The sequence below is a fragment of the Dermacentor andersoni genome, chromosome 7 (genome assembly GCF_023375885.2).
Source record: "Dermacentor andersoni chromosome 7, qqDerAnde1_hic_scaffold, whole genome shotgun sequence".
NCBI lineage: Eukaryota > Metazoa > Arthropoda > Arachnida > Ixodida > Ixodidae > Dermacentor > Dermacentor andersoni.
The window spans coordinates 158400245-158426865 of NC_092820.1; the positions used below are offsets into that span (position 1 = coordinate 158400245).

The 26621-nt window shown below is 48.8% G+C and overlaps 3 protein-coding genes and 1 long non-coding RNA gene across 9 annotated transcripts in view; 2 read left to right on the forward strand and 2 right to left on the reverse strand.

The window, feature by feature from the left end:
- The window catches only part of LOC126533458 (ras-related protein Rab-32B-like), a 29027-nt gene extending 27148 nt beyond the window's left edge, over positions 1-1879 (reverse strand). Inside the window, exons 1-2 of one of the 3 annotated variants that reach the window (XM_050180628.3) lie at positions 1667-1876; positions 651-768 (exon numbers count right to left, since the gene is read on the reverse strand). In XM_050180628.3, the coding sequence (XP_050036585.1) occupies positions 651-759 (109 nt within the window). In that variant the 5' untranslated portion in view covers positions 760-768; positions 1667-1876. Of the gene's footprint in view, positions 1-650; positions 769-1666 lie in introns of all 3 variants that reach the window. The other 2 variants (XM_055071922.2, XM_055071923.2) reach the window with 2 other exon arrangements.
- Positions 1880-2733: 854 nt separating this feature from the next.
- On the forward strand, positions 2734-9160 carry LOC126533457 (uncharacterized). Of its 4 annotated transcripts, none has more exons than XM_055071920.2 (7): positions 2734-2850; positions 3458-3481; positions 4763-4963; positions 5152-5255; positions 6289-6579; positions 7711-7767; positions 8902-9160. In XM_055071920.2, exons 2-7 carry the CDS (start codon positions 3479-3481, stop codon positions 9143-9145), a joined length of 900 nt encoding a protein of 299 aa, XP_054927895.1. In that variant the 5' UTR covers positions 2734-2850; positions 3458-3478; the 3' UTR covers positions 9146-9160. The 4 variants fall into 4 exon arrangements, with proteins under 4 accessions (XP_054927895.1, XP_054927896.1, XP_050036583.1 ...); XM_055071921.2 differs by having other exon boundaries at positions 7714-7767; XM_050180626.3 differs by lacking the exon at positions 8902-9160 and adding an exon at positions 8068-8535 and having other exon boundaries at positions 2735-2850; positions 7714-7767.
- A 3193-nt stretch (positions 9161-12353) lies between these two features.
- Positions 12354-13942, reverse strand: LOC140219521 (uncharacterized). The gene is made up of 2 exons (XR_011895854.1): positions 13884-13942; positions 12354-13835 (listed from the first exon to the last, which is right to left on the reverse strand). It is a non-coding gene; the product is annotated as an uncharacterized lncRNA (long non-coding RNA).
- Positions 13943-14800: 858 nt separating this feature from the next.
- Positions 14801-17060, forward strand: LOC126533540 (uncharacterized). The gene is made up of 2 exons (XM_050180707.3): positions 14801-15217; positions 16342-17060. The coding sequence occupies exons 1-2, from the start codon at positions 14930-14932 to the stop codon at positions 16579-16581; spliced, it is 528 nt and encodes a 175-aa protein (XP_050036664.1). The 5' UTR covers positions 14801-14929; the 3' UTR covers positions 16582-17060.
- The last annotated feature ends 9561 nt before the right edge of the window (positions 17061-26621 follow it).

The window sequence follows — 26621 nt, forward strand, 5'->3', positions numbered from 1 at the left end:
ATTCACACAACAACACTTCTTTGCCTGCTGCCAAACCTGCTTATAAAGAACACAAAGCCATGAAAAGATTCATGGAATATATTTATCAATGCAAAACAGCCAAGCTGATACAAGTACACCATATTTGTTTTTGATTGTACACAGATTCACTCGGAAATTTTCGAAAATTGTCTTTTGCAGCTTTACCGAGCCCAAAATTTAGAACACAACAGAGTAGTGAAAGAGATGCACACACTTACATGTGGCTTGCATTGGAAAATCGCGAGATGCTTACATTTATATTAAAGAAATTTTTCACCAACTCGTTAATGCATGCACAGTTCTCTTTAGAACTGCCCAGTGAGGCGAGGTAACTATGCATAAGCACAAACATGCAAGCATGACTTTAATGCAGCTGAAGAGCTGCTTCTGGATAAATAATAATGCTGAGGAAGAAAGCAAGTCCATGTTACAATCAATAATGGCAGAAGATAGTAGATTATCTAGTTTAGATATATATTTAATGTCGAGTAAAATAATGCAGCCTGCATTGACAACCACAGTAACAGCTGCGATCGCTCAAAGCAGGGCATGAGTTACTATATCGGAGTCCATTATGAACAGGCTTCTTCATGATAAATGCAATTTTCATAAACTAAACTAATGCTTACCAACACCGAAGTCGCCAATAACAAGGACTTTGAAAAGTAGGTCTTCAATGTCATACTTCGTGGAATCAAAGGATCCACTCTGCCTGTTCACTTCTTTCAGTGATGACATGTTCTGAACCTGCAACAGTATTTATAAATGGTAAAGTAACGTCACATACATGGCCGCCTGGAGCACTTGAACGCGACACTTCTGGACAGGCACACGGTACAGTTTCGATCGCGATCGAAAATGCACTGTGTGACATCCGTATAAAATTATTAATGTCTGGTTTTGTGTGCCAAAAAAACGTATCGATTATGAAGCAGCACGCCGCAGTGTCGGTCTCCGGATTAATTTTGACCAGCTGGGGCTCTGTGACGTGCACGTAAATCTAAGTACACTTTTCGTCTCGTCGTTCTCGCCACAATGCAGCAACCGCAAGCGGGGATCGAACCCGCGACGTCAAGCTCAGCCGTCGCGCAACAAGTGATGCGCGTAACTACGTTCGTTCTGCGAAACTAAACAAAATGCGGAAAGGAAAATACTACGAGCTCTCATTTTGCTCCTCCCGAGAGGGGAGAGTGAAGTAAGTCTAGCGGCTACATTCACCGCACAGCGGGGACCCACTTAGTTCCCGACTTGATCGAGTTTTGAAAGAACAATAACAATAAAATCATAACGAAAGAATCTGGTCAGTGGCAGGTATTAGTTGGCGAGACCTCGCAAACTGGCGCTTAACAATGCAAGGAGTCATCGACTGGCCATTTGGGAGCGCTCCCAACAGTGCAAGAGGCAATAAAGAATGTATCACGAGATATGTGGTCCGATAGCGGTAATCGCGCTTTAATATCAGCATATGCTGGTAGTGATAGCACGGCTGTGGAAGGCTGTCGGCGCGGCTCTGAACCGGTGATTCGAAAGTGCAGTAAGGAAGCATAAGAACTTCCCGCTATTTCATCGGAATGCTCCTCTGAACCTGACAATACGTCCGACATTTAGCAAGTGAGAGCGAAACGCGGCAATGAGGAAAAGTTACCTTGGCGAGGAGGATCCATGAGAAAAACAATGTTCATCTGAGAAGACAGCTGGCTAAGAATCCAATACTTGTAGCCGCATCGTGCTACTTCCGCGCGCTTATGACTCTTTATACGCTAAGGAATGCGCTCCACATGCGCGCTCACAAACATACATACGCTGCTACACACAACGAGCGACACACACGTGTCTCAGCGTTCTCATGAGTCACCTGGCGACCATCAGCCAATAGCCGTCGCGCTTGCTCGCAGTGGGCTGCGGGATTGGGCCGCTGTGATTGGGAGATGGTCGTACGAAATTACAAAGACGGCTATCGTTGCGTGACGTAACGGACACGTTTTTGATATTACAGCGGTTTCTGTACAATGCAGAGCCGCGCGCTCTTGTTTATCTTTTTTTTCTCTGGCTATGTCTTGTTGGAAATTCTTCGAAGAATTAAAAAAAAAAGAGACAGACTCGCATGTTGCGAAAACAAAACCGAAAGTCAAACACTCGATGTGGTGACCTTTTCATGTTTGAACACCTGTAAGCCGGCTGTAAATGTAAAATTTTATGCCTGGATAACACGTGAATCAGTTATATCAAAGAACTAAGTCTCTGTAAGCGTAAGCGCAGTTTTGCCTCATAGGCAGGGCATGAAAAATGCATGGAAAGAAACATGAGGCTTCACTGCCGCTCATGGCGACGTTTCCCTGACGTTGTTGTGACAGGGCTATACGCCATGCCTACGTAAATATGGCAGAATTAAGATAGCTAGCGTATCGCATTTTACAGGGTTTTTGGTAACGATTGTACAATTCCGAAAGAAAAGAAGAAGAAAAAAAAACGCGTGAGCGGGCCCAAGGAGAGTAGTGATGGTTCCCGTATTTCGCACTTCAATAAATATCTCAAGTACAATCTAGGACCTGCTTTAGAGAATACGTCGATCACGTGCGCTATAAAAATTGACGGCAGAACATGAAAGAAAACACATGGGCGGTGATTGGAGCATGTATGGGAAAATAAAAAATAAACGCGTAGTCATGTAATCGGCTCGCCACCACCGATTGTCGGCGCTGTAGTCGGCGCCGTCACGTGATCAGACCGTAGGCTGTGCTGCGAGTCGGAAGCGGACGCATTCTGTGTGTCGCCCGTCGGCATTTGTACGATATAACTGCTAAAAGCAGTTCGTGAGGACGGTTTTCTGTGAGTAAGAAGTACCATTTATTTTATTCTAGACGTAGCGGTTCACCGAATCGCGTATTGGTCGATTATCATTAAAATACTACGTAGTAACTGCGCCGGCAACATGGCGCGTCGTGCCGCCTTTGTTCGGCGGAGTATGCCGACGTGGTAGCTCAATAAAGCTCGCCCTAAATTTGATAACTGCTGCATGTATGTACTGTTTTGGCTTAAGCCCTGCTATTTGATAGCCGAGTTGGTGGTGTCCGCTAACGGTGCATGCTCAAAGCGTGCGTCGTCCGCGATGTGGAGAAAGCTTGTCCACCATCTTGGAGTGGCGAGCGTCATTGTTCCGCACGGCCCGCACATTCTTGTTGCGGCGCACATATCGATTTCTATCTCGAGGTTGCGCTGAAATTGCGCATTTAGGTCGCAAGCGCCGAGTTGCCGCTGAGTGAGCTTTGTTCTTGCATTGTATTTATTGGGCATCGAGCGTATCATACTGTTTCTCGCACTTCAGTTCTAGTTTGAGTGCAACGTAATCATAAAACGTAACTCGTGGCAAGTAGGCCTGTGCGCTTCGGCGACAGCTGTTCAGGACTAACGTATTGTGCTTTCACTTTTATTGCAGGTTCGCGCATCAACTGACGCAATGGTAAGCATCGTTCCTTTGCCTGTTCTACCGACAGTCGTGGTCGCCACGGAATCTTTTATTAGACTTTTTTTTTAATGGCGGTTTAATTGGTGTACTGTGTTCGGGTTAACCCTTGAAACCGTCCCATTACTATGCAGATGCCGTAAAAAATTTTCTGTTCAAGCTGTCTTCGCTGTTCAATAATATGCCTACTCAAGGTTTTTAATTCGAATTCCGAAATTTTCGGGTCCCCGGAAGTACGCCGAATATTACGGAAGCGGCGTTAGCGGCGCGTCGATAAAACTTGCTTGCGGGCCTTCCGCAAGGCTCATTTCCTACTCGCGCTGAAACGATTCGCGTGAGTAAAAGCAGTTTACGCCCAAACGGCTCTGTCGAAAGCTCGTGTGATTTATGCTAGTGGCTTCCTTTCCTGTCGCACGTGCCCGCCAAATGTGAGGGCGCCTCCTGGCATTGCAACATCACTGCTCCGGGCCTTTCAGGCCACGCCGGCCGGGCTTACAATGCATGTCGGAAATAGGGCGGCCGTTATCGATCCGCCTAATTGGGTCCACGATCCATTCGTGCTTTGTGGTGCTTCGTGGTTGCAAAACTTGGCGCCAGAATAATGGACGAAAAGACAAGTGCGCAGTACCTGACTTCTTTATCCCTTGGCGCCGAGTTTTCGTTTGCAACCCTGAATCCAATCAAACCATTCCGATTTGCAGTATTAATTTGTGTAGCGCTTGCACCGTCAGCCTGTCGGGAGTGGCCTGTAAAATGTGAAGTGTACCCATAGTCTTGTACTGGAATGAATAGAGGCTAGACAGTTCATTGAATACACGAATTTTTGTAAACTTGTGCCCTCTAGAACATTGAACATAGAACACGCCACTGCTGTAAAGAAATGTAGCTGTAGGTTGATTTCTCAGAGAAACTTAGCCAAATTGTGGAAACTCTTGTGTGCGCCATTCCTGTGGTGCCTGAATGAATTGACACCAGATTTGCCTCTAGTAATTTTACTTCCTTATTTGATTCTTCAATCACTTCACATTTTCCTGTGAACTTACTGCTCCTGTTCAGTGGTGCATTCAATGTTTTTTCCTTGCAAAAGCTCACTTCCCACTTTTTTTTTTTTTTTTCCCCGACACTTGTTTCATCTATAATACCTTTTCAGAGTAATCCCAACTTTCTTGCTTTTCTGCGATTCCTAGATGACTGCTTATGTTAGTCTACAGTTTGCTTGTTTGGATTTCTAAATGGTATTGATGCTTCACTAGACCATTTCATCGTGCCTTTCTTCAGCCGAAGCTGTACGTGGGCAGCCTGCCCGAGGGGTGCGATGTGGCTTCTCTCGAGGCCCTGTTCGCGAAGTATGGCAAGGTGGAGGAGTGCGACATTGTCAAGAACTATGCCTTTGTGCACATGAACTCCGAGGAAGAGTCCAAGGTGGCCATCGATGCACTGCACAATTCAGAGTTCATGGGTGGCAAGATCACTGTCGAGGTGAGGCTCAAGTCGCTGCAGGCTCGTTCTCAAAAGAAAGCTGCTTGTTAATGTGCAGGTCGCCAGACCCAGTGTTTTCTTCCATTCTTAAGGTTCAACTATACATGTTCTAAAATGCTGGAGTATCAGTTGCTGTGGGTTTTGCTTCAGTGTGGCTTGACATTTCCATCTTGGTCTGCTTTTTGCAGGCTTCCCACAGTAAGGTGCGACCAAAGCCAGGCATGGGTGGTCGTGGTCAGTGCTACCGTTGTGGCCGCCAGGGTCACTGGTCAAAGGAATGCCCACGAAACCCGTAAGTGATGGCTCATTACAACTGCTTCTTGGTGCTGTACCTACTGATGCATTGACTGACATTTTGTGCCCAGTTGTGCAGAGCCATTTGGTATATGCATAGTGTCTTGGAAATGTCATTTAGCAAAGTTTATTATAGCATGCCTAGGGGGAAATATGGCACCTGTATGCGAATCTATGGAAACTGAAGCTTAAGTTTTGTCTTCACTGTGGCATGGCCTCCAACAAGTTCTGGTTCTCTGTAAACAAGTCTTGTAGTTAGGTTCTCATTTATAAAAACAAAAGCAATTGAAACATAAGCACGCTAAGAGCCCCACTTTTCTCAATATTGAGCAAGACGGTGGTGGTGGTGTTCACCTGCACCACCACCGTACATTGGTTGTCATGCCGAAGGCAGCTGTCTGAAAAGGATGCCAGTGCCCGCTTGCTGGGATTGCATGCATGCAGCAGCACTGTAGCGCACCACACCATATTCTAATTGTAAGAATCTCTGTGGGCATAATTTTATCTTATTTTTATTTTTTTAAAGCCAATTTGTACGTTTACAGCAGAGCTTTGATAGCAATTTGCCAACAACACTTGCAAAGTCTACTTTAGTTAGCTAGAGCATGACTGCCTTAGACTGCTGGTGTGCTACAGAATGCTGGCAAGGAGGGCCATTACTGCCGACAGGGCCGAGGTGTTGTTTGGCAACTTCTCTAGCATTTAGCAACTTATCTTTTCCCCTTCCGCGAGAGCACAGATGTAATAGTTTGTAAAGTTAGATGCCTTGCAATATTCTTGTGCAATTGTTTGACCATGACTGCACCATATACATTGAAGTGTATGGCTAATTGCATTATACTGTATCGAGATAACAAGCTTGGCACAGTGTGTATGTAGTCAAACAGTATTTCTGGCAGACATGTCCAGTGCCTCACAGAAGTGATTGCCCAGCAATGCCATCCCAGTGCTACTGCAGTGGCGCCTGTTTAGTTTCGTGCTTGCCAAATGGATGTCGCTAGTTTGGAGTAAAATCGGTGCACCAATTGCAGGAACGCGCGCTTTGGCTCCGCGATGCCCATGATGCCGCCTGGTGGTGGCCCATTGGCGCGCTACCCTGGTGTTGGAGGCCCCGAGCGGCTGGGCTACGGCTCTGGTGGCCCCGACCGGTTCCTGGACCGGGGTGGGGCCTACAGTGACAGGGGCTTTGGGGCTGCGCCCGGCTATGGCGACCGCATGCGACCCTATCCTGATCCGTATGAGCGCCGGGCTGCTCCGCCACCGCCCCCGTCAGCCGCTCGTGATGACTTCTACTACTACCGCCGACCATATGATGACTTTGGGTGAGCATCTCCTTTGCCTTCGAGGAACGTGAATGTATAAAGCAATAACTGTAGCCATAAAAGAATAGACAAAGAAAAGGTAAGAAGGCTAATGCTGTGCAAGACAATTCGTAATGTTCAGCCCAGTCATTGTCAGTTTTGTTAGTGGTATGGTTATTGCTTTCAGTGTGAACTGACTGGCTTGACATTCTAAGCTTCCTGGACTGCGGTGGTCTCCGTGCATCAATAGGCTTGATCTTGATATTTGACCACTGATGCACACCAGTGTTGCCTGATTTGTGCCCCTCAATATGCATGGTTAATCTGGACGTGAGCTCCAAATATTCACCCGCACTGATATATTCGAGTGGTGACTGTTGTGAAGACCTTGCATTCCATGGCGTCATGGAAGGGATAAATAGTCATCCGCTGGCCTATACTGCACAAACCCATGCAGGTTTCTAAGAAATGAAAGCTTCGCCGTTGTCCTTCAACTGCAAAGTTTTTCATTTCTGGCAAACACATTGTTTCGTGCTACAGGTGGTGGTGTTTGAAAACATTTTAAATGTCACTGTTTCTTGGTGTTCACATATGTTGGTCCCTTAATTTTGTTGCCGAGTGCAAGTGTTTGCTTTTGTGCACAATTAGTAGACTACATGCACTCTGTCCAAGACGTGTGTCTGGCGTTTTGCAGATAATTTCGCGAGCTTTGAGGATATTGCATACTCTTTGTGTGAACAGCAACGTGATAAGTTTCAATTTTGGTCACATGTTGGATTTCGGGCTAAATTTCGGCAGTAGCAAAATGGCACGAAAAGCAAGAGCGCAACGTAAACTGCTTTGGAAATAAATTCAATGCACTCCGGCTGTCATTCCACTGTGCAAGCTTTACGGTTGTTGGTGATGTAGCTACGAGCAAACTGCCAGGAGAGTGCCTTGGCCACGCTGCTTTAGAGTGAAACTTCGAATTGAAAGGGCAGGTCTGGCACATAGTAAACAGCTTTGTTCGTGTTGCTCTTAGATAAGCCAGTTATTTGTGTGTGTTGCACACAGAATGGTCGTACCTTGAGCTTAAAAATCCTGCAGCAGTAGCAGTTGCACATAATGCGAGTCGAGTTTCATTGCAGCTGATGTGGGTGGCTTCACTTTCAGAAGCAGCTACTATGGCTCTCAGGATGGTCCAAGCCAGAGCTATGGCAACGGCTACAGGTGAGTTGCCCCTACGAACCCTTGTGCACGGAACCGAGTGTTGAACATTTTGTTAGCGGTTGGTGGCGGTTCAGTCCTACCCATAAGTTGGGCGTGATGCATGTTCTGCGACTGGAGAAGGGGTTGTGGAAGGTGGGTGGGCGGGCCATTCATTGTTCAGTGCATGCATTGAGAAAGCAGGAGGTGTGGCTCGCTCCGGACTGCTGGCATTGCTGTGTTTTTTTTTTTCCAACTTCCCGGTGCCCGGGTGCTTCTGTGCGCCCGGCTAACGCGCGGCTGCGTGCCCTCTCTCTTCTCCAGTTATTCGACCGAGCGGACGGCGTACCCCAGCGCGTCGCGTACCCCCGCGTTCTAATCGGAGAGCGCGCGCGCGCGTCTCTGCACGAGCGGACTCGGGGGCCGTCTTCTCCGGACGCGCTTCACGGACTGGCGGAGGTCGCGTCGTGGCTAGCCGGACTTTGTGCGTGTTCCGCCGCCGTGCTCTGCAGCAAGAGGCTCTCGCGACATAGCACACACATCTCACTCCTGTGAAGCTTTTTTTTTTTCCTCCTCCCTGCTTTCCCTCTCATCACAAAAAAAAAAAAAGCAAAGCCTCATTGATGTCATTGAAAAGTGTGTACATGCCATCTTTTTTTCTTTGAGAAACACCCCCTCGTCATGTGAGTAGCAGACATTTCTTTTCATCACTGTCCAAGTAGAGCTGTTTCTTTCATACTGACTGTGAATAAAGGATGCGGTGTGTCGCAGGCGTGCACCTTGTGTTATGAAGTGGCGTGTCGTATTTCTCTTCGGGATCTTATTCAGTGGGCTGTGTATGGGCTAGGTGAGGCACCATATCCTGTGGGCATTGCAGGGCCCGTTACTCGGCTGCGAGAGAAAAAAAAAAAAAATCGGTGGGGTCGTGCCGTTAGCACAAGCGTCGTTGCATGTGGCCCCAGGAGCGGGTGGTTGCAGCTTCGGTCACCGGCTGAGACGGACTCCCCTATGGTTGGGTAGCTGGCTCTGTTGACGGGCTCGTGCGCGCACCGACCGGAGTGTGTGAATCGCGCACCGCCTGCGAGAGGGCACAGCCCTTTCCTTGTTGAACCAGAGCCTGGTTTGGCGCTGGGCGGGGTCTCTCTTTCCCCCTCACAGGTTCTGGCCGACGGCTCGCATCGAGTGGTGGACAGGCCCGCAGGATTTGTCCGCAAAGGTGGTGGTGGTGGTGCTCTGGTATGTGTTGCACGTGCCTTCTCTTGCAGGTCTGCCCGCCCGTTTCCCGCAGCAGCGGACGGTCGTCGTCCGAGTTTGCGTTAATAAAAGCCGTTCACGCCAGCCTGTGTTGAGTGTGTTGACCGCAGCGCCCGTCTGCGCTTGCCGGTGCCGCGTGCGACCATGAGTTTGCCGTTTTCGCAATCGTCTCCTTTGCCAAACATCACTGTACCGACTGGCAGGGCCGTATAAGCGCTGCGTTGACTGGTTTGGAAGCTGTTGCCGCCTTCGACCGCTCGTCGTAACCCCCGTGTAACCTTCGATGCGTGGTCCGGGTGCTTGATATTCGCGTTGGAATGTGGCTGCCTACTCCATTTGACAAGCGGCTCGTATTTATCCCCGTCGTGGAAAAACAAACTGAGCGCCCGGGTTGCTGTAGCATTCGCCCATGTCCCGTATACGCGCTTGAGAGGTACTTCGGCAGTTCAGTAATGCTGGGTGCATGTTTTACGATAGCGTGGGCTGACGCCCGAAGCGTCGACCGCGACTTCTCTCCAATTCGGGGTACCGTTACACATTTTCCCAATTTTTTTGAAGTTGCGCAGGTGTAGGGAGTTAAATGCGCCCGGCACTCCCGTGTTCAATCGTAACCGGCTCCGTTCCTGGAAGTCCAGTTGTGGAATGTAAGGAGTCGTGGCCGTGTTAACGAAATTTCGTACTGGCCGAAAAAACGATTGCCGGACAGCCGCTGCAATCGCGTGCGGAAGTAACGCATGCGGACCGACGACCTGTATTTGTGGCGAAGGCGGAAGTTTAGTAGGCTTGTGGGAGAGGATGGGTTGACGCTAGCTTGTGCACTGTAACGTGAAGCCAGCAACACAGCTCTAAATCGAAGGTTAACGAAGTGAAACAAAGATTTCATTTGCTACCAAAGTACATACATGCAGGTGTGTGTGTGTGTGTGTGTGTGTGTGTGTGTGTGTGTGTGTGTGTGTGTGTGTGTGTGTGTGTGTGTGTGTGTGTGTGTGTGTGTGTGTGTATATATACACGTCTTATTACTGTGCCGATGAACAAACTACGTGGCGCGAGCGCACGTAGCTCGAGGGGCGATGAGCCTTATTTAAAACAGCCGCTCATCACCGTCCCCACACATTTTCTTTTTGTCGACCTTTGTATTTTGCCCTTAACCATAGACGGAACGCCAACTATCCCGGTCGAATGTGTTCATGCCCTTTTGTAGAAAGGGGTCCTGCAGCTACTGGAGTGACGCAAACTCCTTGCGAGGTGAAGTATATAGGGTGTTTCACGTAACTTGAACGAAGCATTTAAAAATAAAGTTAGCTGCAGCTGAATGAAACCGACGGCATATGGTTTGCAGTATGTGGAGCGCATTGTAGGTCTTGCATTCCGCTTAATTCGCTAATTAATGTAAAATATTAAATATGCGCTTTAGGGCGAAGTGCGGTTCGTGGCAATTTTTTTTTTTTAATCAAAGCCCGCGAAGGGGGGTTCTAGAACGACCGATACAATGTGTTGTGGCAACGTAGATGCTTCCTGGCGATTTCTTTTAGGCGTTTTCAGTTAAAAGCCCGCGAAATATGAAATCGCGTGACTGCAATCTTATTGCAGCGCTTTTATTTAGCTAAAGTGTGAAACAGCAAAACGCTCAGGTGGCAAGGTCGGAAACGGCGAAACGCAAGCAGCTGCTCGGTTCACTATACTGTAGTCGCGATCCGAGCGGGAAAACACAAAGTTTGAGAAATTCTCTAATACCTATGGCGTAGCTATACAAAAAAAAAAAATTACGCCACTGAGTACGGATGTATGTACTGAAAAGTATTAAACATAATGGTTATATATATGTCGCTAATTAACACTATTTGTGATGTGTAAGATAGAGGTGCTACGCAATCGTTTCTTCAGTGTCTCATTGTAACGTCGCAGCTGAAATTCGTACTTTTCATCGCGGCGGTTGCGATACCTCCAGTTTGTTCTCGTCAAGGCGCCCCACGCAAAACCTAGAGAACGAGACAAATGTATGTTTTCACAGCTGAGCAACTAAGGTGCGTCTTTGGTTGCACTAACTCCAGTAAACCTATCCGCTTTTAATGCCGTAAGCCCCAGAGTAGTAGTACTTGTAATTGGTTTTACATAAAGGGCAGGAAAATTGCTGCTGACCGCTGTAACTGCTTAGCGGAAATAGTGATGTCGTGCGGATCTTAGTCACGTGATCGTTTGGTCGTGCACATTCCGTGTCGTGCGGACATCCCTTGCATGTACGCGAGGGACATTACGGGAACATGCTGCGTACACTTTGCAGACATGTAGCAGTGTCTTTTGCACAGCGTTTGCTATAAATATCTATTGCGGTCGCAGCATACGCTGTGCGACAGATGCAAAGAACAGATAACGAGCACAGTTTATTCACCCACGTGTGCGGAATTGTACACTAAAGTTGTGGAAGTAAATTGGGTCAGAAAATTCGTAAAGTATGACGTACACACTAACTCCAGACATTATAGCTTCAGATTGTAATTCGAAAATGCGAGGGAACAATTCCGTTACGAGGAAAGGCAGCCTGAGTTGGTGAACAAATATCTGTACGCCGATAATGGTCCATGTGGGATCCGTGGCATGTTATCCGAAACAGATTCATGTGCGATATGCTTGGCACGTCCGTGGTATAAAATATCCAAAGCGACGTCGCGGGTGCGTCCCGTTTGTCTCCGAAAACGGTGCATGGAAATTGGGACATGATTCGGACGTCCTACGGACGAAGTGTATTCACTGGGTGTCCACTGGGAAGTCTGCTGACACCTGGAGAGGTATTCTGTAAGAGTCCACCTAGTGGACATGTCCATTTCGTCTGCTGCAGAACTGCTCATCGGCTGTGCCCCGCCGCCATGGATGCGCAGCCCAGCCCACGGAGTAAGACATATAGGAGGTGAAACTCCCGTCAGCGCGAGCGAGCGCGGGCGACCAGATAAAGTCACAATTGTTGCATGCGCCGACGCTACCCTATGCAGTGGCGGCACCATGCGGCGCGTCGTAGAAGCCGCAGCGGGGAAAAAAAAAAAAAAACAGCGCCCGGCAGGCGGCTCGGCGGCTCCGGCAGCTCCGGCGCCCGCTCGAAGCAGACGACAAGCAGACGACACGGGTGTTTGCTTCAGCGGGCACGCCGTAATCGAACTGCGTAGGTGCGCGCACTCAAGAAAACTTTTGTTGTGTGCCCATCAAAAAAAGCAACACGCGTGGCAAACTTCCGCTAATCTTCCTCTTATCGCCAAGCAGCTAGGGCAACTAGTTTTCGCGAGTCCTAAAAAAAAGGAGCGGAAACACATGCACGGCGGCATCCTTCCTACGCGCACCCCTGTGAGCACTAGAGCGAGAAACAAGCGGTCGCCCTTTGAGCGATTAGGAACGAGATAGCCATCAGTTTCGCAAGCGCAAAAAGCCGAAAACCGCCCGCCACGGAGCAAGATAGCCCTGGCTACAACCAGAAGCTACGTATCATCTTATAGCTGTCATGGAAAACGCGTTTTATTTTTTACTGTGCTCAAATGGCTGAAGCGTAGCAGCAGTTGCTCTTCGGGCTACAAGCGGTAAAGAAGCGCGCGAGAGTGCCCTCAGTAGAAGTCAGGCGCGCGCGGCCGAACGGGAGCAACACGCTCGACCGGTTGCCCTGGCAACCGAAACGGGGGTAATTTCTTCCCATGCCGCCAGGTGCCGCCAGCATGAAAAGATATCCGCGGGCTTGTGACCTTTCTGGTCGCCGCAAACAGCGGAGTTTCCACTCCTATATTTCTTGCTCCGTGGCCCAGCCCAACCAATCAAAACTTCTACAGCAGACGAAATGGACATGTCCACTAGGCGGACTCTTGCAGAATACCTCTCCAAAACCACGGTCAGTAGTGACGGGGGAGAGAGAGAGAGGGAAAGGACATGACGCGGTTTTACGAAGCAAATTAAAACCTTTGCAAGGACGGTTCGCGCATTGGTGTCGATATTGCGCCCCCTGGCCCCCTTTGATTACGCAAGTCTTCGGGATAGGCTCACTTGAATATTGCATTGCCTCCGGGATCCGCCTATTGTAACTCGTCCAGACGTACACGACGACACACCAAACCACGGAAAGGAAGGCAGAGAAAGCCTCGCTTTAAAATAACATTGAGGTACTATTTCCCGAGAGGAACATTATATATGCGCTGAGGCATTCGTGCAACTGATCCACTTTTTTTTTTTTTTTTTGACCCTGACAATTTTTTTTAGGCTTATACACTCCTAGGCAAAGTTACACCCTTTGGCTTGCCCCTTCTGCCACACAACAATAATCGTTATCTGCCTTGATGCGTTTCCTTTCTTTAACGCTGCGAGCCCGGAACTTTCCAGTAACGAACGGCACGCGCGTTATCAGAAGGGGCACTCCAAACGGTGTAAACTGCTCTATGCTGATAACACGCGTGCCGTTCGTTACTGGAAAGTACCGGGCTCGCAGCGTTAAAGAAAGGAAACGCATCAAGGCAGATAACGATTATTGTTGTGTGGCAGAAGGGGCAAGCCAAAGGGTGTAACTTTGCCTAAGAGTGTAGGAACGCCGCATGACACTCGTGCAAGTTAGAACGGGCCATCACTTCCTTGCCATCCAAAAGAACTTGCCTTGAAGGCTAACCATTTTAACACGTAATTTCGCCTTTCCAAGACATCTATTCTACATCAGCCCTAAAAATACATTTCTGCACTCTAAATAGCGTATATCTAGGTGATCGTTTGAGAGCGCTCTGGCATCAGTGGACCTCTTCGGTTATCCGTCCTCCACAGCCCCAGACTGCCCGAGGCATAGCATATTCTATGGGCATAGGGTCAATATAACCAACTGCCTGAGGCATAGCATATTCTATGGGCATAGGGTCGATATAACCAACTGCCCGAGGTGGTGCTTCCGTCCAGCTAGCGTCGCGTTCGTGTGCAGTAGAGTTACTGTATATGCTACCACAGGTAGCACCTGTGGTAGCATATACAGTAACTCTAGTGTGCAGCGTGTCGGGGCGCCCCCCCCCCCCCCCTGGCATCCTGGGGCGACAAATTGAAGAGGCCCATCCGCTAGCATAGGTTGTCTCCAATGGCTATAAGGAAGCGGAATTGTCACTTCCGCGGCCACTTATTCTCGTAATGTATCTTTAAATCTAATTTCGCCCAGAGAAAAAAAAAAAAAAAGACGCAGCACCATGACAGATGGCAATTATTGTTGTGGCACAATATACACCCCAACGGGTGAAACGCATTTTGAGGGTATATGAGCCACGTTTTCGCTGCATACGAAAACGCACGTGTTGACAGTCCAATTTGGCTTTTAACTGCTGCATCATTCCTCTACCGCCGGCACTCTTTAAAAAAGTTTGCACTTCTTGGGGCTTGTACCACAAGAATAATCGTCATCTGTCTTGCCCGCATTAAGTTTAACGCTGCAAACCCGGCACTTCCAAGTCACGAACGGCATGTGTGTTATCAGCGTGACATGGTATTCTCGAAAGGAAAATGGCGAGCGCCGAGTTGAAACGCAAGCAAGGCAGACGACGATTATCGTTGTGGAACAAGCCCGAAGGGCGTAAACTTAGAGTGCAGAAACCCCACCGTGGGACCCCCCCCCCCCCCCCCCCCCCAAACTTCCGGCGGAGGACGAACAGTCAAGAGCGAAAAGTGACCCTCTAATAACAAAGATGTTTTCAAATAAAATTCATTTGTTAGCGTCGGAAACAAAACCATGTCATATCTCTTATATTCGCTGCCGCGTCTATTGGCCAACGCTCTGTTGTGGGCACATACCGACATATGTGCGACTTTGTGTAGGTGAAAAGACTGCTTGGGCGCAGGCTTCTTGGCCGTTAATTCCCCCGCCGCAGTGGGTAAGCGCCATGGATTAAGGATCAAAGAAGCAAGTGGTTTGGCACTCCGGTGCTAGGCGCTTCGCACCATGCCGCCGAAAAATCAGGCGAAAAAAGCGAGCTCAGCTAAAAACTCCAAAGGACAGCCAGCGCGCTCCAGCAGGCGGGGATCGGCCTCGTCCAAGTCCTCCGCGTCCCCCGAAGATACGACGCCGGCCCAGCCACAAGGGCAACAGCAACCGGCAGTTGCCGCGCCTGAGTGGGTGCAACAGTATCAGCAGCAACAACCCGCGGGCTACCAAGCACCCGTGGGTTACCAAGGGCCCATGTGGAACCAAATACCCACGGGTTACCAGGACCCCATGGGTCAGATGCAGGTATCTCCTCCTGCAGACCTTGTCTATACATTGCACTGCACATTGACTTCAATCCTCTTCTACACTGACTAGGAAGCGGTTACGTAAGGCATACGCCCCGGTTATGAAGTCAGGTCCACGCGGAACTGTTTTAGCGCATGGCATTGCTGGCAGCTTGCGAGAAAATCTGCGTCAACTCGATTTATAGGCCCCCGTTATCGTCGCATACGACAGCCTGCACGGGGCGGGTGGTGTCTGCAGCGGCGACCGATCGTGTCGGTGGCAGGAGCCGTCAGTCTGTACGTGTGACTCAGTTGCACAATTTTACAGTTCTGTTTAGTCCTACCACGACGCGATTCACACGAAAGGTGCATTAGTTGCCCGGCTATCACGGTTGGGGCCTACAACGCAAGTAGAACCGCGACGAAACCGAAACCGCCTTTCATGTTTCTGACAATGCAACAGAATTGATAAAAGAGAAGGAGGCATTATGAACAGGTAATCTGGTTTGTTGATCGTTATTCAGTAGAAAAACAGCTGACGTCAGGACATATCGCCGTACCGAGTGAGTCAAGCCGGGACTTAAATCAACTGCGCCTTAACACCAAAGATCGTGGGTTCGACTCTCGACCTTCACGATGTCAATTGGACTCCAATCTGGAGATATCGCCTGTTCCTCCATATCTTCAAGTGGGTTCGACTCCCACTAAAGGTCGTGGGTTGGGTGCCTTAGTTAACGCTATCTTAACTTCGCCTTAATTCACACACAAGTTCGTGGGCCCGACTCTCGACCTTCATCATTGCCTCCACGATGTCAATAGAAATCCAACTTAGAGATTTGGCCGGTTCGCCCATGTCTCCAAGTAGCTTTGACTCCCGCAAAAGGCCGTACGTAAGGTTGCCTTAATTCATTTTCCGCAATGAACGCCAAAGGTCGTGGGTTCGACTCCCACCAAAGGTCGAGGGCTCGACACCCGATTTTGGTGCCGTAACGCCGGACGGTCAAAATGTTGTACCATGAGCTGTTTAAGCCTTTCGCCTTGAAAAATAAAAAAAATCCACCGAGCCTCTCGGGTCGCCTTATATATGCTTGCTCCGTATGTGGTTGGCATGAGCGGCAAAGTGCGTGGTGTCCTTTGCGCCAGGGTCAGGCGTACGTGGACCCGGCCGACCCGAACACGGTGCACTACGAAGGCTTCGACGCCGGTGCCCGATTCACCCAGTTGGCGCCGGCCCGGGTCCCCCCGCCGCCGCCAGGGGTCATGCCCAACCCGGCCCAGGTGGCGCTCATGCAGGGCCGTAACGTCGTGGTCACGCAGCGCAAGTCCAACGTCTTCTCGGGGGGATCCAGCGGTGGCGTGGACACTGGCTGCACGCTGCAGTGACGTCACGGTCGCCCGCCGCCATCGCGAACGCCCGTTGAAATTGCTGCAGCAGCTGAAGATTCGCAACTGCGGTCATATTCGATACAGTAAATTGCTTACATTACTAACGCTTCTATACACTTTATTAGTTTTAGATTAGGGAACGCAAGCGGCTTGCGTCCCCTAATCTAAAACTCTCTATTCTGAAAACATCTTTCGTTGCAGCTGGAGTATAACTTACTAATAATGAGCATGTAGCCTTGCCGGCATGCGTGTAGCGCTTTCGAAATAACTTCGTCCTCGGAATCTCACCAATAGTTCCCATTTCTATATACTTTTGTAACGATACTCTATCTTTTATTCCCTCTTCTCTATTTGCCTCTGCCAACAGTTACAGTGCAGGCAGCAGGACTTTCTTTACCTAATAATAAAGCGATCATTTACCACTATCTACGAAGTGTTTTTTTCTCATGAATAAACTTTAATTGGTAGCTGACTAACATTTTGTTTCTGTCTTGGTCATACCATACTGCCCAACTGTTAGCTGAAGTTCATGCAAGAAATTGCTTACACAGTGCCTGCTTTGCTTAATGTTAATGCTTTATGTTGTGTCGGCAGCGGCAGGCAAGCGGGGGGCCCCGACGGGCGAACGCGCGGCTAGCGCCGGCGCAGTGAAGGAGACACGGAGCTAACTGCTCCCGATGAAAACCGGAACGAAGACTTCGCCGACCTGCGGCTGTTTATTACTTATAAAGGCTTCACATGCTAGATGACACCTCCCGATTGGTCCAAGCTTGTCACATGACAGAAGGGGGGTACGCCATCTAGCTAAGCAATTACAAAACATACATGTGCGATGACACAGATCTGACAGGGGGCGACACTATACTACATCATCCCCCCCTGGAAACAAAGCAAGCATACAGTGAAACGCGCACACAAGACGCGCACTTAAGTCCAAAGGCAATTTCAGTTCATTCCCCCCCATGTTCACACACGCGCACCAGTTGCACACAAAGCACGCACTTAAGTCCACAACAAATTCAATCCATCCCCGCCCAAGTTCACATACACGCGCACCAGTCTTGGGCACCAAAATATGGGCAGTCACTCAAACAAAGTCCAACACGGAACACGGCACAAAACTCACTGCACCGCAACAAGGAACACATTTTACCTGTGTGAACGAAAAAATGTGAAGTGCCTCCCAAATGTCACAGCGAGGCCCCTAGCCGTGGCATTTCGAAGACGGCAAAACGCTCTACATTCAAGAAACATAATCGTCAAGCCACGGAGGCCGTTTTTTGACACGATGAGGACGCGTGCGTACCTCAGAAGAACTTTGGGGGTTGCGACGCGTATCGGTCGACTTTAAAGACCCAGTCGTCCCACTACTATTTCCTTCCCCCTGGTTGGACAATTGAATGTGGTTAGCGCTCAAAGCTGGAGAGGGTTGCCCAGGAAGCTCCTCTCGATGTCCCAACAAGTCCTGGGAAGCTACCGATTCCCCCACGGAATCAGAGACGACTGCTGACTTTGCAGACTCGGAAGTGATACAGTCAGTCGAACTGCTTAACTGATGCCTATGAAAGGACGATGTCACTACAGACAAGTCATCGGAATGACTATCCAAGTTTGAATACGAGTACAAAAAGTTTCTATCACTTGTACACATTGTACTACCTGCTGGATCCTTCCTCACTACGGTTAACTTAGACACATGCCACGTCTTCCCATCACTGAGTAGAAAAGTAGATGGTCCTATCTGGGCCTTGACTTTACGAGGTTTACTGTACTTAAAGAATCCCTTCCTGTTAAATCTTATTCTGACGGTGTCTCCCACCTTGATACGAGTTGCCTGAGCACCTCTACGTTTGTCTACGTACTGTTTAGTCTGCCACTGTTTCTGCAAGACCTTTTCTTGAACTTGAGACACAAGACTGTCCTGTTCCCGTAGCTCTACACAGAGCCGCATGGTTCCATCCTTCTTGCGCACCACCACGAGTGGAGACACCCACTCAGTAGCCTCGACGCGCTCGATGACGTCGCAGTCCTTGAGACGTCGCGATTCATGTGTGACCTGGTCACGGAGGGCCAGGGGTAGTCGGCGCAACTTTGAAGATACTGGTTTCGCATCTTGCTGCCGATGAATTCGGTGCACAAAGTTGTTGACGAGGCCCAACTCGTCACTGGAAAGGTGATCAAAACCCGGAGGCACACCTGTGGGGCTCTGTACTGAAGGAAGCGATGGTAGACGGCATGTCAGCGACGTACCGTCGATCTGTATGCCCAAGCGTTGGATGGCGTCTAAACCCAGCAGTGATGTTCCTGTAGTCGTTACGTGGAACGTGACGGAGCATGACCTTTGGAAAAACTGGACAGTGGCTTGAAACAGGCCTTGAATGTCAATGCGTTGCTTGGAGAAATTTTTCAAGTCCACTGTTTGTGACAGTCTGTGCTGTCGACCAAAGTGCTTTCCAAAATCTTCGGCCGTCATCAATGAGACAGACGCTCCCGTATCCACCGGCAGTCGCATGGAGACGCCGTTCACTACGACTGGAACTTCCAAATCTTTTTTAGTTTCAAAAGCGCTTACCGTCAAGACAGACGCGGACGGCTGCCCTGCGGAAGTTGAAGACAGCGTCTCTGCGGAAGAGACGTGTTGAACAGTACGGGTTTTCCGGCATACTGATGCAAAATGGCCCAACGTGTGGCAGGCGTTGCACCGCCGATTCCTTGCTGGACAATTCCTGTACGTTGCAATATGCTTCGTGCTGCCACACCGATCGCATGCACCACGGTTCCCGGAGGAGCCATGTGCGAAATGTCGGCCCTCTCGGCGGCTTCCCGGAAGAAGTCGGCCCTCTCGGCGGCTTCCCGGAAGAAGTCGGTCGTCTCGGCGGCTTCTCGGAAGAAGTCGACCATCGTCATGGCCTCCCGGACTACGTCGGCCATCTTGGCGGCTCCCCGGAAGAAGTCGGCCATCTTGGCCCGTCGACGGAACGCCAAGTTGAGATGCCTCAATTATTCGTACATTTTCGGAGCCGAACGCGCGGTTCGCTCGATGCAAGGCTTCTAACGAGCGTCCAATTTCTTCTGCCTTGTCCAGGGACAGGGTTTCGCCATGAGCCAGCAACTTTTCGCGAACGCTGACGTTCGATACGCCATGTATTATCTGGTCTCGGACGCGCTCGTCGTAGGTTGCGGCGAAGTTGCACTGTACCGCCTTCTCCTTCAATGCGGTCACGAATTCCAGGAATCCTTCTCCCTCGAACTGCTTTCGCCTGGTGAATTCGTGCCGTTCCGCCAGGACATTTGTTGACGCGGCGAACAGCCGGTCAAGCCGCTGCAAGAGTCTCGGAAACTCTGACGCTGGCGGGACCGCATCACTTGACGTTGACGCTGCGCCGGTCGACTGCCTTGCTGCTTCGCTTGAAGCTGACGCTGCGCTGGATAACTGCCTTGCTGCTTCCTGCTCCTCGTATGCAAAGTACTTCCGTTGTCCCTCACGCCCGAGAGCGCTGACGAGCGCGGACGCTCGTCGCGCGTCTGTCCAGTCGCCACCGCCGGCCGCTTCGAGGTGGGCCTGAAAAATTTTTTTCCATCGATGCCATGGAATTAACGGTGGCCCGGGCAATTCCAGAAAAACGGGAAGGTTCGCCGTGAAAGACGCCATGCCCGGTAGCGTGCAGGAGACAGTGCAGAAAACAAGCCGGAGCTCGCAGCAGGAATGGGGCAAGGAAGAACAAAGGGGGCGAGAAGGCCTAGGCTCGGAAGCCTCGCGACGCCAAGTGCGTCGGCGGCGTTTGCCTGCCGTGCGGACACGGGAAGGGTCGCTTCACTTACGAAGCTCGTTGGTTTCCCGGGGCTTCGGTCGGAACCGCTGCGGGAGTCCCACCCTCGTCGCCAAAAGATGTTGTGTCGGCAGCGGCAGGCAAGCGGGGGGCCCCGACGGGCGAACGCGCGGCTAGCGCCGGCGCAGTGAAGGAGACACGGAGCTAACTGCTCCCGATGAAAACCGGAACGAAGACTTCGCCGACCTGCGGCTGTTTATTACTTATAAAGGCTTCACATGCTAGATGACACCTCCCGATTGGTCCAAGCTTGTCACATGACAGAAGGGGGGTACGCCATCTAGCTAAGCAATTACAAAACATACATGTGCGATGACACAGATCTGACAGGGGGCGACACTATACTACACTTTAGTGACGAATGTTGCCTACAAACGTTTTATCAGAAAAAATTTTTTTCTTGCTCAGTTTCGGTACGAAGTTTCTCACTCAACTTTGTCGGCTAGTACTGAATGAGAAGGCAGCGTCATTTGTTGGGTTAGAGCAGGAACACAGGACGAGGAGACAGACCGACGCAAGATCTCTGCCTGCAGTGGTGTCACATGTGTGATGTAAAGCAAATGAAATGTGCTCTTACGGGTCACATATGAAGAAAGATGCGGGTACAAATTTCAAGTGAACTTATAAGTGGCTGGTGTGATGCCCACTTCCAGTTTCCTGCCTGTTGTTTTCCCCCTTTTGCTGGAAAAGATCCCGCAAAATATTTTTTTTCTATTCGTTGATTATGCTTGCTCTGGAGCCCGTCACCAGGTCTGGCCATTTCGAGCTGACAAAGCGCCGTGCATACAACCCGCGATAACGATCCTGTATGCATGCTACGTAATCACACCGCTACGCGCCGCGGAAAGAACTGAAATTTCAAACCGAATGCCGTTTGCCCTTCCCCTCGCGCGCGCCGCGTTCCCAGCGGGGGAGTCTACGTACATCACACAAGTGCGCCTACGTAGATCGCGCTGCTGTGACGTCGCTCGTAGTGACACGTGACTTCGAGAATTATTCAAAGCAACATCTGTTATTTGTGTATCTGATCATTCAATAGACGAATTAAAGTTTAGAGAAATAATAAAACACACAAGCCGAATGTATGCGTGTGCTTGTTTTCGCACTGCAGCAAGAGGTTTGCTTGTCTGCTTGTTCGCACGTCATGCAAGCGCAGACTACGAAAGTATGCCATTTTCTACCGTGTCCCAGCGCGCGATCATGTTCTATGAACCGTTTGTGTATGCCTCAGTATTCGAGTAGCATTGGCTTATACCGCTAGTCAGGTGTTCTCGTGCACAGCGCGCGAAAGAAGACAAACGCAACACCTCGCGCGCAGCAAAAAAAAAAGCCAGGGAAAAAAATTGCCCTTCCCATACCGAAAAATGGGGGTAAGCGAAACTTGGCCTGCGTTCACCTGACCTTCAGCACGGTTAAGTAACCCACACGTAACAGTGCCGAATTGCTTCGGCCTTCCGCTCCCTCAGCTCCGGATCTTCTCGTTGCTGTCGGGCTGCCTGGGCTCGGGCGGCTCAAACGGCTAGATCGGCGCGCCCGCTCACGGACGAGTTCTCGCCGCCGCTCGTCGAAGGCTGCCAGTTACTTTGGGGAACGCATTACGCGTAGCCGTCCCATCCGTTTTCCAAGAATGAACTGAACGGAAACGAAGCCCGCGCGGCGCACGCGATACCCTTTCACTCCCCGGCGGTAGCGAAAAGGCTCCGATTTGTTGCGCGCGTGGCGTGAGCGCGCGCCTATGCAGCTGGAATCCTTGTTAATGACACACGCTCCGGTGCAGCTGTCAACTCACCAACCGCCCTTTCCCACAGATGCTCTGCTCAGGGAGCAGCTGGGTTTTTGCGTGACCAGACTGCCACCGAAACTTGCGAGCAAATGCAAGGTTCGCTTGAAAAATGAAGGTGGGGCCCGTGACGAATGCGCTACGCGATCCTCGAGCTCCGGTATGGGAGCCGCCGCATTTCGACGGGGGCGAAATGCGAAAACACCCGTGTACTTAGACTTAGGTGCACGTTAAAGAACCCCAGGTGGTCCAAATTTCTCGAGTCCCCCACTACGGCGTGCCTCATAATCGGATTGTGGTTCTGGCATGTAAAACCCCATCAATTAACTAAATTAATTGAGCTCCGGTACGGGAGAACCCAGTGAAAGAATTTCGCTAGCGGAGGCTACATGGGGTAAGTGGAGAGAGTGTCTCTCTTGGCAGTGACCCTCACCTCCTGAAGTTATGGGTTCACAGCACTGAAATATTAATGAACCACATTGAAAAATTCGTGTGGTATAACGCTTCCTAAAGGGCACGTAACAACTTCCAGCAAATAACTGAAATTTGCTATGTGGTCTTGTGAGGGGCCCTTTAAGCACATTTAAATAGGAAATAAACATTTTTTAGAGTATTTATGTATACCATCACTAAAGAGCTAACTAGTTAAATTTCATAGAACACTGTTGCGGTGCATTGCAAATACAGCTTCCCGTTTGCTTGCAGCGTTGTCCAGTGGACACACAAACACTTGAAATACGAAAGCATTTTGCTACCCCGTTTCCACAATGCAGAAAACACCATAGCAGTACCACATTGGCTTGCAATTTTCCTAAAGCTATGTGAACTGCCATGTGTTTTCATTAGCACTACCGGTCAGGACGCTGAGAATCTACATTAGCACAAACCTCAGCCATGAAGGAATGACAAACTGCAGATGGCACATTCGCTTCCTTCCTTTAAGTTTTGGTCCTTTTATATGGGTCTTTTAAGTGTACCATATGTTGGTGCTGGCCCAGGATGAATAATTTGTGTCAGCTGCAGCTGTTTCATATACAGGGTGTCCCAGTTAACTTGGCCCAATATATTAAAAATGTCCAGGAGCTCTAGAGAAACAGTAGTGACTGCATAGTAGCCGTGGTCGTATGTACTTATATTTTTTCATGACGAAGTATTAATTACTTTTAATTAGTGAACGTTTTAATTATTGCTTGAATCGCAAACATATAAATTACAAAGTTGTAGGGCACCTCAATTAATTTTCGAATCGAGCATTTGTTTACTGCTCAGCTTTGCCTCGTTGGTTTTTCCGAGAAAAAAACCAAAGCGCGCGAAACATCCAAAATGCGAAATAGATAACGCGCTCGCACGCAGCTACTCAAGCGCTCCCAAGCGAATCGCCACAGATACACGGCTTTACAAGCGGCGGCAGCTCGATACAGGGCTTCACGCTATGTGATAGAACACGCCGCTGACGCATTGATAAGCGTAGCGGAGCCTTGTACGATGCGGTGATAAGAGAATGCAGTCGTATACCTTTCAATGGTTGCTTGTAGGCGCTTGAGTATAGCGGCGTGCGAGTGCGCATCTATTTCGTATTTCGCGGTCTTTTGTTCTTTTTCTTGAAAAAAAAAAAAAAAAACTATCAGGACCACTTCAGCACAAAATAAATGCTTGATTCGGAGGTTATTTAAGGTGCACTACAACTTTGTAATTATTAGGTTTGCAATTCAAGTAATTATTAAAACGTTCACTAATTAAAAGCAATTAACTAATTAATACGTCGTTATTAAAAAATACTGGCTGTAAGTACCCACGACTGCCGCTACTATGCAGTCGGTACAATTTCTCTAGAGCTCTTGGGTTTCTTTAAATCTTGGTCCAAGTTAACTGGGACACCCTGTACATACGAACACAGGTTGTGGATTTAGTCTAGGAATCAATAGCCTGCATTGTTAACACACAACTTCACCCAAAGCTGACATGGTCATATGCTGTTGTCGCTATCTTTGATGAAGGTGACTGGCCAGCTCGGCTAGTAGCAAAGACACTGTTGTGCCTGTAGTATTTGTGAGACTCCAGGGCTATCCGAGATCAGCAATGGTGATTAAGATAAATAATGATCGTGCATTTTCAGGGAAGTAATGTGTTAATTTTTGGTCTCATGTAATTTACCACCATGTGATACATTGCCCTCATGTATTATGTTTTTACAACTAGAACAACATTTATGACTTGGAATATGCTCAGTGATTAGGCTACAAATCCTTGTCAGAAAAAAGTACTAGCAGCCTCGTCAAACAAAAGAGTATATTGGGATGGCAACTCATGGTGAAGATTAGTCAGTCATTCGATCAAAATTAGTGCTCCAGTGCGTCTTTTTATATTATCCACTATATTGAGAAAATTGTACACATATCCAAGAATCTAGTTAATTTTGTCATTGTCAAAAACTTGCTGCAGTGATATCTGTAGTGCAAAGGCACTTCAAAATTCATGCAGCAACTGGAGTACTGTAACAGCCATGTGCACCTTTCCTCACTTATTGTGCATTAATTAACCTACAATAAGGCTACTTCTTTTTTTCTACACTGGCTACACGCGTGTAGCCAGTGTAGGAGCTGGCCATTTTTTAAATTTAAACCATTTTACACCAATTTTAAAAATTGGTGTAGGAAAAGTATAGCCGCGCCTACCTACACAAGGTTATTTTTTATAGCAGAAGTGTCTCATGAAAACGACACTTTCTACACCGCAGTTTTGATGAGTGTAGGTAGCAGACGACTGACAAACAGGCTGGAGCTGCAAAACATGTGGTGCCATTTTGTCTGCGACTGTCGACGCTGTATGTTGCAACAACTGTGAAGGTTCGCTGCAGGGAAAGAAGCGAAGTGCTCAAGTGACCGTGTGTCACAGAGGAAGGTGAGCTAATCTTCCAAGAATATAAGTTATCATACTCACGGATGGTTGATATTCAGATTTTGCACTGCATTACATGCATAGAGAAGTTGTTGTCATGTGCTGCGAATTGGCAATGTATTTAGGTGCAGTTTGTCTATATCTGTTGCAGAAACGAAACTGGTACATTCGCTTTTAGAGCTCAAGCAAGGGCATACATGCAGCGATTGGGTGCGAAGTGCGATGTTGGGCCTTTTTCGTCTGCTGATGCAGAAGACGACGTGCAGTCTGCTCTAATTGGCTACAGTCCAGTCAACCAAGTGCAGCACATGAAGGCATAGTCTCTGCCCACCCCTACACTTGTCTGTACGCAGTGTAGGAAAAAACAACAACAAAAAAAACCCGTAATGTTACTCATGAGAAACTGAGGAAATATATATATCTCAATTTGAAAGGCATAAAAACAATTTTATTTCTTCGTTAATATGTTGCTTCTAGGAGAACGCTTTAATAAACTCTAGCATCCTTCTGCATTACAGAGGCACACATGACACACTATATTAATGTGCTTATCTGAGTAACTTATGTGGTTTTGCAATGCTTATTGGCCCGTATCATTTCCAGCTTTTTTTTTCCCACTATGAAGTCACCTCTACAACACTATACGCCAAGGCTACATTGACAATTTAATAAAGTGTGGCACATGCAAGACAAAAACAAGAAGGGTCACATGGTTTGTGTACACCAACTAGCGCAACAACCACGGTATGGTACGCATGCACGCAAAGCACCAGCCACATTGGCCATCATTAGTGATGTAACAGTCAAATGATAGCATGACTGTGTTATTGCACAAGCACTGAGCATTGTCAAGCTGACATGATGGTTGGTTGATTAACATGGTGCGAGGCGCAACTGAATAAAACAATGTTCAAACCAAGAGTGCACACTTTTTCATGCCTTGAATGAAACCAGACTGATTTGTGCATGGCATTATGGCTATTGGTTAGTTTTCTCCACATCAGACTGAAAAACTTTACAAAAATCAAAACACGTGAACATAAATGAACACCGCGCATTGATTTAGCTAGCTGTTTGAAGAGACCCAAATGCAAAATTTAGTGGTGGCCACGATGTAGATTACTGCAACAGGGCGTTGTCCCTCTGTTGCTATTTTAATTCGTCGTGTAATACAAGCGTGAACTGTGCAAGGTCTTCTTGAGGGCGCGTCAAACAGCTAGGAGTGACGGCAATCCACGGCACTTTTTTGGCTTTCCGGGCGACTTGAAAAGGAGGGCAGACGCGGCAATGCAGTTTACTTCATCTTGGACGCTGGCCGTGGTGCAGTCACCTACTCAACTACCCCAAAATAACGGAGCACATTCTGTGTGTAACGAGGCAAGAAGACGTAGGTCGTGTAACTTGACATAGCGACGACGGCTACAAGCCCAATATCTGATATCAGGATAAGGAAATGCTGTGCGTTACTCCATCAAACATATTTTTGCAGCAGCAAAGCGCAAATACAGCGAAAATGCACGCACGCACCA

Coding starts and splice junctions, on each gene's coding strand:
- LOC126533457 (XM_055071920.2), top strand. Junction 5,256..6,288: donor AAGGAATGCCCACGAAACCC/GTAAGTGATGGC, acceptor CACCAATTGCAG/GAACGCGCGCTTTGGCTCCG. Junction 7,768..8,901: donor AGCTATGGCAACGGCTACAG/GTGAGTTGCCCC, acceptor TCCCCCTCACAG/GTTCTGGCCGACGGCTCGCA.
- LOC126533540 (XM_050180707.3), top strand. CDS start 14,930: ATGCCGCCGAAAAATCAGGCGAAAAAAGCGAGCTCAGCTAAAAACTCC. Junction 15,218..16,341: donor ACCCCATGGGTCAGATGCAG/GTATCTCCTCCT, acceptor CCTTTGCGCCAG/GGTCAGGCGTACGTGGACCC.